The sequence below is a fragment of the Bombina bombina genome, chromosome 5, assembly GCF_027579735.1.
Source record: "Bombina bombina isolate aBomBom1 chromosome 5, aBomBom1.pri, whole genome shotgun sequence".
NCBI classification, from domain to species: Eukaryota; Metazoa; Chordata; class Amphibia; order Anura; family Bombinatoridae; genus Bombina; species Bombina bombina.
The window spans coordinates 717,566,864-717,579,315 of NC_069503.1; the positions used below are offsets into that span (position 1 = coordinate 717,566,864).

At 35.2% G+C, this 12,452-nt stretch overlaps 1 protein-coding gene across 1 annotated transcript; it reads left to right on the top strand.

The window, feature by feature from the left end:
- The first annotated feature begins 796 nt into the window (after nucleotides 1–796).
- On the top strand, nucleotides 797–9,123 carry EDN1 (endothelin 1). The gene is made up of 5 exons (XM_053713106.1): nucleotides 797–1,247; nucleotides 3,971–4,151; nucleotides 6,460–6,615; nucleotides 6,783–6,896; nucleotides 8,096–9,123. The coding sequence occupies exons 1-5, from the start codon at nucleotides 1,187–1,189 to the stop codon at nucleotides 8,232–8,234; spliced, it is 651 nt and encodes a 216-aa protein (XP_053569081.1). The 5' UTR covers nucleotides 797–1,186; the 3' UTR covers nucleotides 8,235–9,123.
- The last annotated feature ends 3,329 nt before the right edge of the window (nucleotides 9,124–12,452 follow it).

Sequence of the window (12,452 nt, forward strand, 5' to 3'; positions counted from 1 at the left end):
AAAAAAATAGTACAATATGTTTTTTCGATTCTGGTATTGATTTTGCTTGTAAATCAATTAAAAGTCTATGGAAAATATATTTTTTATACAAGATAGTCTAATCAGGATTAGGAGGGAAAGATGATACATTTTTATATAAAGAAGCCTAGACTTGGTATGAGAAATATATATATTGATTTATTAATGGTGGGTTTATCCCAATACCACATTCCATCTTAACATTTTGCTTCCAGGTTACTTTTTTATTTTATTTTTTAGATCACCCTGATTTTAAGATTGTGGAAAAACCCAGAAGATTGGGAAAATGTCAAATTATTGCAAGCACAGGAACCAAATGTACTAATTGGGGGTCACTTATTTGATCTTTAGCTTTAGCCATTATTGGTGTATGTAAATAATTTGGATCAAGATTATAAAACATCACTTTTATTACTTTTATTATCGTTAAGTGAAATAAGAAAATATAAATCCATATATTATTCTGAAATAGAGATACATAATATTTACAGATTTAGAATATCCTCAATTAAACTTTAGGAAGAACGCTGTTTTATTTGATAATATTGCTGTGAATATCTTCATTGCCTCTACCCCGCGGCAATATTTAGGTGAAGCAAAACTAATTTCGTTCGTGCTGCTAAGCGAGTAAACCTGCAAACTACACCGCTACCTCCACATAGTGAAGTGACGCCCTCTAGTGGAAGGAACTCACAATAGCAAGGGAAGATCAGGTATTTCTCTTAGTCCAACCCCTAGTTTTGTCAGACGGCGTCTCCCTCTCAGAACTTAGAAGAGATTTCCTTTCCAGCATAGCCTTATCTTAGTCTGCACGTTGCTTGTCGGTGACTAATAGCACAATAACATTGTCTCAGGATAATATAAATTCTTGCTGTTTACAAACTCAATGGAGGTTCAATATAAAAAGGAGGAGGAATGCAGCTTGGAACAGAATCTCTTTGGACTTAGAACTAAGAACCTGCTCATCATCTGCTATTGATTGGACTTAGGATAACTAATTCAGCGCATTTATCCTTATTTATCTATACTGGAAGATAGAATACTTATATTTTATTGTATTCTTTTTATTCTAAATAAAAGGGAAAAGTGACTTTCAAACTATATTACATTTTTTTGGGGAAACTTTTTTTATTCTTTATCATTATCAAAACATTTTTACAGATTTGCAATGGATTTACACATGGTTATTTATCTGCTTTTTGTGCTTTTTCAAGGAGCCACTGGATCAGGTACAGTAAACTGTTTATAATGTGAAAACTTGCTATTTCTTGCTTGTTTTATTATTTATCATCTATCTATCTATCTATCTAATCTATAAATCGTGATTGGCAAGTATAGATATACTGAGTTGTATATTATTGCATATTTTAAGCATTTAGATAAGCTTATGAAATTATTTAAATACAAAATATATGCTTTTGAAAACAAAAATAATAAAATTATAATCTTGTCTAAAGTAATAACATACTACCCAAGATCTGTTAACACCTGATTAAATCGTATACGCAAAGCAGTATTTTGCCAGATCTGCTTTGGAAGAATACATATTTAAAATACCATTTTTTGTAGCAAATAAAATAGATTGACAGTATATAATTACTTATACCTGTGGATCCTTTTGATGGAATATGTTGCTGGCATCTTGCAGCCCCAGGCATGTAATGATATAATAAATAATACAATGTCAGTATTTCACAGTAACTCAAGACATTTCGATAATTGTAATATGGAATATGACATCCCAGGCACCTGTAATTTAGGAACGTTTTTGATAATGGGGCTTATTATTCAGCCCCAACTATTTAATCTTTTTTTTTTTTTTAACACAAAACAAACAAAAAATAACTAATAGATGGGACTAGTGAGATTTGCAGCCCTGTGTAGCAGCCAAATGGGTTAAATGTTATATGGATAATAATGGAGTGTTGACTTTACACAATGCATTGTGTGTTCTGTACACACTGACAGGGTTTAAGCACTGATATGTGTGAAACAATTCAGCTCTTACTATTAATAGATGCATGAAGCCTTGTGTGCATATCAGTTATGTAAGTTCTGCACGGGAATCACTAACAAGCTGTAAAGAATTTAAACTGAAAAATATTAGATATAAAATAAAAATGTGAGTTGTGTTTGTCAGCTAAGGGATATTTATTATAGTATTTTCCAATTATTTCAGTTTAATGTGTGCTATTATTTAGTGTCATCCTTGTTAAAATGGTTAATATTGTATTTATATGTGACATTATTATAGAGCAGTTATTTTAGAGAGATTTTGTAGTCTTTAAAACCATCAGGTGCTCAGTCTTGCGGATCCTGAATGAATTCTCAAGGAACTGACAGAAAAAAAAAACTTGTTTTGGGTGTTACTGCGAGCTGGGAATTTAAAGAGCAGCTGGGATAATGTAGACTGAGTGTGATGGTGCAGTCATTGTGTAATGAAATGATAGGGTTTGCCCTGGCTTGAGCTCAGTGCTGAGAGATTCCTGCAAACACAGGCAGGTGTGATCCCTAAGTGCCCCTGTGCCCTGGCTTAGGTGGCACTTATTGTGTTCACACCCAGCAACACAATAGACATAGAATAGCCTCTATAATTCTGTATATTGCTGCTTACAATATGCAGCTACTCTGTAATTTGTGCAAAACAATAATTACAGCTTAATTAGTAGTTTCATGGTTTTCAGATATTGGTGTGAACTGTGCGCTTCTCCAGCACTTATAGCACCTAAGTGAAGTGAAAGGCTAAAACCTATTTTTCCTTTGGTTGCTACATCGGGATATTGAGTTAGATTATCTAATTGTTTACTCTGATGAATAATTGGTTTGGTAGTTAGCAAGTGGACCTTTAACCCACAAGCTTCCAGAGAGGGTAGAGTGTGTGGCAGCCCTCCCTGGAAACCAAGGAGTTAAATGCTTGTAGCCTCCCCTGAATATATGGTGAGGGGAACAGAGAGTTAGTTGTTCTGTGCTTTTGGGATTTCTTACCTGAAAAGTTCCCCCTGGCTCATATTTCTGCACACAGCTGCAGCCCTACCACACTCACCTGTGAATACAGCACATTCTTGAAATGCGATGCCCAAGTGCACATAAATTATACACAGTGAATGGCTTGTACATTACAGATTATGTCAGGATCATCCCTGTATTCACAAGTGGAATCCTGTCCATCTGCATTAACCCATTGGCTGCTAGAGACAACTGCAACACATTGCATAGCAACCCACTGCATTCCTATATTGACAGAAGAATGAAACAATATTGCACAATCTGTGAGCCAGTTGAATCCTGCTATAGATGTACAGCACTTCTAGCACCTTGTATAATGCCACCCATGGTAAACATTCACTTACAAGATAGCCTGTGGAGTGATTAGTTAATGTAGCAACACACTTTTATTTTCTGATGTTATCCTATTAAATCAGTTGTTTTTATGATGTTATCCTATTAAATCAGTTGTTTTTATGATGTTATCCTATTAAATCAGTTGTTTTTATCGTATTAAATCATTTTTAAGAACAATCTTTACACGTACATGGGTGATTTTGTGCAACACTAACTTCATGTTTTCAAATGGAACTAGTGTTCCAGAGAATCTGATGCTTTTTGCATCTAATCTGAAGTTGTGTTACAAATAACAATCACGAAAAAGATTTAAAAAAAAAAACCAAACAACACAATCTGGGTAACCATGGTGCACTGTGAATGTTACAGTAAAGGTAAAAGGAAATGTATGGACTGAGAATGATTTTTCCCAAAAACAAAAAAAATTGCTCTACCAGTCGGATAATCTTATATTGGCTACTATTTATTATTAACATGATGATAATGTATTTGTATATAAAGCGGCATCATAGATCAAACTTAGTTTACTTTAGTCTTTTTTTCGGATTAGATTAATATTTAGACGCTAAAGAATTTTCATGCTTACCGGTCTGTTTTTTTTCTTTATCAGGGAGCATTTTTCTCAGTGAAGATGGTTTACCAACATCAAATACTGTGGAAGCTGCTTCTAGTCGTTCCTCTGGCTCCCCCTCTCGACTACGCAGAGTAAAGCGCTGTTCCTGTTCTTCCTTGATGGATAAGGAATGTGTCTACTTTTGCCACCTAGATATAATATGGATCAACACTCCCGAGTAAGTAACTGAAGTATATGTTAATAGTCAACACAGTTTAACATTTGGTGCAAATTAAATTGCACAGTAAATAATTGTTCAATTAGTCTTTTACATTGATTTTCAGTTTTATGTTTTAGAAAAACAGTTTCATTGCAGTCTAGGACATATAGATATATGGAGAGAGTTTAAATAACTAAATAACATTTTAATCACATCAATAATTAAAGTATATATTATTAGGAGCCCTATTACTAGTGACAATGCAATAAAAGCTTCAGAAATTGTGCAATAATTGTTTTTTCTCAGTAATATAATCCTAGAAACATTGAAATTGACAGGAGATAATGACCAGCTGTCACGCCTTGTCCTTTATATTCACTGCTACGCTGGAGCTTGCTAGACTTTTGGCTTTTATTGCTCTTTACTAACCCCCTCATTCTGTAATTCCTTTGCTGAATTTTCAGCATTAATAATATTAAGTAACAAAGGAATAGCGTGCTGGTAAATCCTTGTGACTGTGGGTGGGTTTTAATACAATTAACTCAGACAGCACAATTTATACCGGAGAAAAAAAAAAAAAAAAAAATCCTAGCAAACTAATTAATTAGCTCACGTTTTCTCTTTTGCAAGTGCTTCATATGCTTTGCAAAAAATAATAAACCTAAACATTTACTATCATGCCTATGAAAGTACAGCAATTAAATGTTACCACTGTATAAAGTGATATTGATGCTAACATGATATGCATATATGTGAACAGCTCATCCCCCTGGGGACAAATTGCTTACTGGTTAATTAAGATAACTCCCACAGCCCCATTAGTGTACAGGGAGACACCCCACAAGCATGGAAACAGGAACATAAGTTAGAAAATATATATACATATTTTAAAACATTTTGTTTTTGACTGACACTCTAAATATACATTCAATTATTGCACTATTGACCTTAAATTACTAGGGGTTTAATCCCTACAAAAAAAAAAGGACTGGTGAGCCAATAAAGTATGGTAGTTGCATGTAACCACCAATTGCCAGCTGTGTCCTGCTTTTAGGAGCTGCAGGGCAGGCTCACACATGAACTTCTGAGTTGGTTGAAATAAATCACCCTGAACACTCAAGGTGATTGACAGGCCCTTCTCTCCCTTGATTGGTCACACAAGAGAAGGTGGCAGCATGACACACTCAAGTGGCGGTGTCATGATTAGGGTTGCCACCTTAGCCATGTTTTCCTGGACACTTATGAGTTACACATGCTGCAGGGTGTGCAGGGAGGAACACGCATTGTGTTTCTAGATAGCACTATTCATATTACTCCCTGCACACCCTGCAGCATATGTAACTTATAAGTGTTCTGTATTTTAAAGGGACGGGTGGCAACCCTAGTCATCATGATACATCGGGTAGCCGGCATACAGTGTTCACTGCCTGTTCGACACAAGGTCGGGTGGAAAGGTTCTCAAGTCAGGAACCTTGTCCGCACCAGCTTAGTGCATTGGGCGCATAGTTAGCCAGGGTTAATAATGCAGACATATACACTAATGAATTAGAACATGTCATATTTGCTTTCACATAAACAGTTTTCACTAAATTGGAGCTGTATATTATCCTTATCTAAATTGCAGACAAATGCTATCTTTAGTTGGTAATTTAATCCTTGACCTCAATTTTCCTTTTAAATTAAACTGCTCCATGGTCACATTTCAGAGTGAAGCAAAATATCTCTGCTTCATTTTTGTTGACAGGTTGTGAATTGAGCAAAACAGCAGCTATTTAATACTGATTGCTTAGCACTGATTTAATATAATGTGCTAAATTATAAATATTTGCTTTACTTCCTACCTCCCAGTCATTTGTACTGATATGCTCCTAAAGTATGTTTTAATAGCCATTAACACATTATTAATTGAAATACAGGTAGGAACCTGCACACATTACTTATATGCTACAGTGAAACCGAGTCTTGTAATTTGTGAAATTATATGTAATTAAATGTGTGGAAAATGAAGGCCTTTTTGTACAAAGGTTACTGCTACAATGCACTGTGTGGGAATTTTTATTGTATGACAAATGCTAAGTGAGATTTGAAGAGTATAATGAAATACAAAATATGTTTATATTAATAAAAAGTCATACAATTGTCTAACATTTGAAATATTAACTTAATTACAGCTCCCAAGTAGCTTGCAATAGACATAATTTTAGAACTTTCATTAGTGAGTGCTTTGATATTTGGTATATCATTATTACAGTGTTTTCACAATTTCATACTTCTAAAAATGTATATTAATGTTTTAATTGAAGAGTTTTTGATTTTCAATTTGCAGGAGGACTGTACCTTATGGTCTCGGCGGCCCTCGAATGAGACGGGCATTACAGGACACAGATGCAGAAAAACTCCCTGAGTCTACACACAGGTGTTCTTGTGCCAAAAGCAAAGACAATACATGTCTGGACTTCTGCCAATCTGCAGCAAAACTCAGGTGTGTGCAAATATTCTATCTAAAGTATTTACACAGCTAAGTCTAAGAATAAATGCATTAAAGTTTTTCTTTATCTCTGAAATATGTTGTTGTGAAAAGGTGTTTTTTTTTTGTTGTTTTTTTTTCCAATAATGTTTTAAATAACCTTTTTATTTTTTTGTTTACAGGGTCCAGCATTCTGGGAAAGAAATCAGCCCAGCTCAACAGCGTCAGGAGTGCAATGGTGTTAGATTTGGAGCGCGGTGCATTCAGAAACAATTTAGGAGCAAAAAGTTGCAAAGGTAAGAATCATTATAGCTATCCGCCTTGTAGCGATAACATGTTGTGGTCTCTGGGATGTATAGAGAAGGAAACAAAGTATCTGGACCAGGGCTGGACTGGGAATAAAAAGCAGACCTGTAAAAATATGAAGAACAGCCCTATTTCATATATTGAGTCAATAGAATGCACATGCCCCATTTTTCTCAAAGGGCATTACTGGGATACTCACCCCCTAATATTTTTTTAGAATTAAATTATATTACTTTGTATTAAATACAAATGCTAGATTGATTTTATATAGCAAACCTACAACACAATTGCATCCATTAATCACCCCCTTACATTGTAGCTTTCCAGCCCCAGCTGCTGCAGCTCACTGGGAAATCTCCTGGTATCCTGGTAGGCCAATCCAGCCCAGATCTGGACCAGAATATGGCCTGGAACTTAAAATGGAAGGTGCTAATTAATGTTGCCCTATAACTACATTTCAAGGGTGTAGGGGGTTACTGACGGAGGAGGTCATTATTTTCTATGTCCATGCTTTGTTTATTAAAATATTTTAATCCCCATTTAACTCACTCTTCTTGTCCTGGTTTGTAAATGTGTGGTTTTTGATACCTTTAAAAGTTAGAGGGTTACTGCAATTATTAGCAAGAAGAACCCTAAAGAACTACCATTGCTTCTGACCTAGACGTTCTTCACTTATCATAGATTTAGTGCATGATAAAATGTAAAGGAACAGTAAAATCAAACTGTCATGATTCAGACAGTGGATTGCAATTCTGAACAACTTTCCCTATGTAATTCTTTTATCTAATTGGCTTATTTCTCTTGGTATCCTTTGTTGAAAACAATGCTTAGATAGGCACAGGAGCTGCAGTCCACTGTTGGGGGTTAGCTGCTGATTGGTGGCAGTAGGTTTATGCCTCTTGCCATTGTCTCACCCAGTGTGTTCAGTTAGCTCCAAGTAGTGCATTTGTGCTTCTTCAACAAAGGATACATAGAAGCAAATTTTATAATCAGATTCATGAAAGAAACATTCTGTGTTAAGGATAGGATGGATTATTAAAGGCTGATGGACGGGCCTTATCCAGTTTGTTTCCTACCTGTACTGAGATATATGTTATTGTATGAAGAACATTTTAAATTATTATGTTATTGTTTATTGTAATTACTTCAATTAAATTAATTAACAAAATACAATTTATGTTTTTGACAGATCGGAGGGCATTGAATATACCATCAAGAGCTCTTTTGCTTTTGCCAATTTAATGAGGAAGCTCAGAGCGATGAAACAAGTGACACAACACTGGACTAACAAAAAGAGAGGGATTTGGAATATGAAGACAACATCATAGTGTCAAATGAACAGCTGAACTGTTGCTAAACTTCTGAAGGTTTTGCTGTCAGTGACTAGTTCTTTGTGCTTAAAGGGCTTCTTAAAGGCTCTATGTGCTCAAGAAAAAGCTGAAGCATCATGAGAACCAACAGATCAACCGCAGGATCGAGCAGATATAGAGCTACTGCCAACATATACCGTTATGGGAGAGATGAAAACGTCATTGACTATGGAGGACATTGTTACAGAAGCATGTTTTGGAAGGAGAACTCAGACCCAAAGCCTGGCTGACTTTTCAAATAGTTTAAGGCTACTGACAGTGAAACACTGGAACATAGTATAGAAAAATGCCTTAACTGCACAATGCTGCATTTGGAGTGGACAGTGAATGTTTTGCCATTAAATGAGAATATATTTCATGCATAAAGTATGTCTACCTCAATTTTCCCTCCCAAGAGGGATTCTATTATGACACATTTTTAGCTATGCCAGTGAAAGCAAATTTTTGTCTTCATTTTTTTTTTAATGTTTCGCTGGAGCTAATCCCACATTTTGATGTCTGCTACCTTACGGATTTGCTTTGTGACTTGCTGATATGGTCACAAAAAGCCGTTTGTAGACTGACATTAAAGATGTCTGCCCCATGTGCTACAATTTTTGTCATTGATTTTGTCAGCAGTAAAACTGTTTGCATCAAAATAACCTGCTGTTCTTTTTTTCTACTTAAATTTATTATATGGATATTTTTAAAATAAATATTTATATTATTATTTGTAAAGTGACTATATTTACTGTGTTAAATATACCATTGGACAGGCCACATTGGTCTATGCATGATTTTTTTGTATTTCTGTATGAAAAGTGCCTACAGATGTTAAACATGTTAAAATAAATATTTTGTAATCCTACAGTATGTTTTATGTGACTTTATTTGTTTAACACTCATTACATGTTCTTAAATAAACATATGGGCAGTTTGTTTAGGGTTTTATTAAATAGTAAAGGTAAGGGCGGTATTCTTAATTCTTTTGTTTCATTTAGCAGATTTTTGGGAAGTTATGCTAGAAATTCTGCATTTTTTTACTAGACAAAAAAACGAAATTCTTTAAAGTACAGGGGTGATGAAGAGCAAACAGAATGGGAAATACAGATTCTGTACATTTAGTTAAAAATCTTCCCTATTATAAACCTTTGGGTTGCTTCACTAATACGTATCAACCATAGTATTTTTTTTAATAATAAATATGATAATACATGTCATATTTAAAATTACAATAAACAGAACCCCCACAGGATTAATCTCACATGCATACTAAGGGAGAGTTCAAACAATGAACAGTTATGGATTACAAGAAGATAGAATAACTGCACCTTAAAAATTAAAGCATAATTTTATGAGTCTGGAGCACTTACTATGGAACAGATGTCAAATGCCATTAGTGTGTCTGTCTATCTATCTATCTATCTATCTATCTATCTATCTATCTATCTATCTATCTATCTATCTATCTATCTATCTATCTTTTTTCCATCACAATATTGATAATAAATATATTTATAATGCATTATACTAACCACCTTTATTCATTTTATCAATATTGGCCCACTAATGTTTTCTCTTTGGATAATTGTTCTATTATAAAGAGCCTTTAACTTGTGTATTTTAACTAGGCTGACCATATTGCCGCTTTAAAGGGACAGTGCACTGTAAAATTGTTTTTCCATAAATGTATTTTAAATGACTTGTTATACCAACTGCAGAGTATAAAATATTTGAGAAATTGCATTTTCGGGTTTATTTGTGTATCTGAAGTAGCTGGTTTTGTACTTTGAAACCACAGCCTATTACAATGGGTTGAGCTTCAGGTAATATCAGATATCACTATGTTATCACTTTTATGTACACAGACTTACTTCCTTATCTTATATTTGTCTGGAACACCAAAGCTCATACATAGAGAGAACAATGGAAAATTATCATTTTATTACTTAACTATCATGCCCCCCACTGAGGGTGTAATCTCTTCTGCTGGTTGTGTATACTTAGGCTTGTCAATAGCATATACGCCAGTATCAAAACTTTCAGTATAGGTTGGGAAACCACAAGCTAAATCAGCTATTTCAAATGCTGAAATATGAGTAAAGGAGCTACTTGCAACCAATTTAATACACTCTAGCAGGTAAAAAGGATCATTGGGAATAATTTAAAGGAGAGAAAGTTTTTGGGTAAACTGTCCCTTTAAGAAGGAACACATATGAAAAATACATATGTCAGGGTTCTTATACAAAACATTTCTTTAAACAGCCCTGAAAACAGCCCTGACATATGTATTTTTCATATGTGTCCCTTTTTAAAACGGCAATATGGTCAGCCTAATTTTAACATATTTACAGGAAATATGATGTGCCAGAGTTATTGTAATGTAAACCTACATTTAATGGGGAGTAATTATTTCTAAATGATAGGCACAAGCAGTGATTGATGGCTACTGGAGTAGGGACAACTGCTTGATCACAATTCAGCAGCACCTCTGTAAAATATACATTTTTTTTAGTGCCCTAGCCCCTCCTTTAAAGGGACACTCATGTCAAAATTAAACTTTCATGATTCAGATAGAGCATGCAATTTTAAACAACTTTCCACTTTACTTCCATTAATAAAATGTGCTCAGTCTTATTATATTTACATTTTTTGAGTCACCAGCTCCTACTGAGCATGTGCAAGAATTCACAGAATATACCTATATGCATTTGTGATTGGCTGATGCCTGTCACATGATACAGGAGGAGTGGAAATAGACATAACTGAAATTTGTCAGATCTACTACTCTTTTGAAGAACATACTAAGTGCTATTGCACTGACGTTTTATCATGCATTTGTTGATTATACAAATCTACTGTATTTACTGGTCCTTTAAGACTTTGGGCTCAATTCAGCTGTATTTATCTAAAAAAATATATGGTTAAGCATTTTTTGAATGTGGCTCTTCCACATTTTTTACAATTTACCCCCAGGCCAGTGCTTTATTCTATACAATACCACTTTAAATAATGGTAGGGACACTGGATCATAAACTATTATAATGTCACTGTCATCTAACACATAAAAGTTGACAGACATCCTTTGCAAGATCACATACAGCTATCCTACTTCCTGGTTATCTTAAAACTACAGATGTAGTCCAGCTGCATTACATGATACCACTATTACCAGAAGCTCATAAGCTATTGTTCCATCACTCTTGAAGAAACAGTCTAGTCAAAAATAAACTTTCAGGTTTATTTTCAGGTTTTCAGGTTTCTGATTCAGGTAGGGCATGTCATTTTAAAAAACTTTCCAATTAACTTTTATCATCAATTTTGCTTTATTCTCTTGCGCCTAGATTTAGAGTTCTGTGTTATCCGTCCAAACCAGCGTTAGGGGGTCCTAACGCTGGTTTTTACAGCCCGCTGGTATTTAGAGTCAGTCATGAAAGGGTCTAACGCTCACTTTCCAGCCGCGACTTTTCCATACCGCAGATCCCCCTACGCCAATTGCGTATCCTATCTTTTCAATGGGATCTTTCAAACGCTGGTATTTAGAGTCTTGGCTGAAGTGAGCGTTAGAAATCTAACGACAAGACTCCAGCCGCAGAAAAAAGCCAGGAGTTAAGAGCTTTCTGGGCTAAGTTCATAAAGTTCTTAACTACTGTGCTCTAAAGTACACTAACACCCATAAACTACCTATGTACCCCTAAACCGAGGCCCCCCACATCGCCGCCACTCTATTAATTTTTTTAACCCCTAATCTGCCGACCGCACACCGCCACCACCTACATTATCCCTATGTACCCCTAATCTGCTGTCCCTAACATCGCTGACCCCTACATTATATTTATTAACCCCTAATCTGCCCCCCCCAACGTCGCCGCTACCTACCTACAATTATTAACCCCTAATCTGCCGACCGGACCTCACCGCTACTATAATAAAGTTATTAACCCCTAATCCGCCTCACTCCCGCCTCAAAAACCCTATAATAAATAGTATTAACCCCTAATCTGCCCTCCCTAACATCGCCGACACCTAACTTCAAGTATTAACCCCTAATCTGCCGACCGGACCTCGCCGCTACTCTAATAAATGTATTAACCCCTAAAGCTAAGTCTAACCCTAACACCCCCCTAAGTTAAATATAATTTTTATCTAACGAAATAAAATAAATCTTATTAAATAAATTATTCCTATTTAAAGCTA

What these genes read in the sequence shown, in the direction of transcription:
- EDN1 (XM_053713106.1), top strand. Translation starts at nt 1,187, where the DNA reads ATGGATTTACACATGGTTATTTATCTGCTTTTTGTGCTTTTTCAAGGA. An exon ending in ATATGGATCAACACTCCCGA is followed by an intron (nt 4,152 to 6,459) that starts GTAAGTAACTGA and finishes TTCAATTTGCAG; the next exon opens with GAGGACTGTACCTTATGGTC. An exon ending in CAATCTGCAGCAAAACTCAG is followed by an intron (nt 6,616 to 6,782) that starts GTGTGTGCAAAT and finishes TTTTGTTTACAG; the next exon opens with GGTCCAGCATTCTGGGAAAG.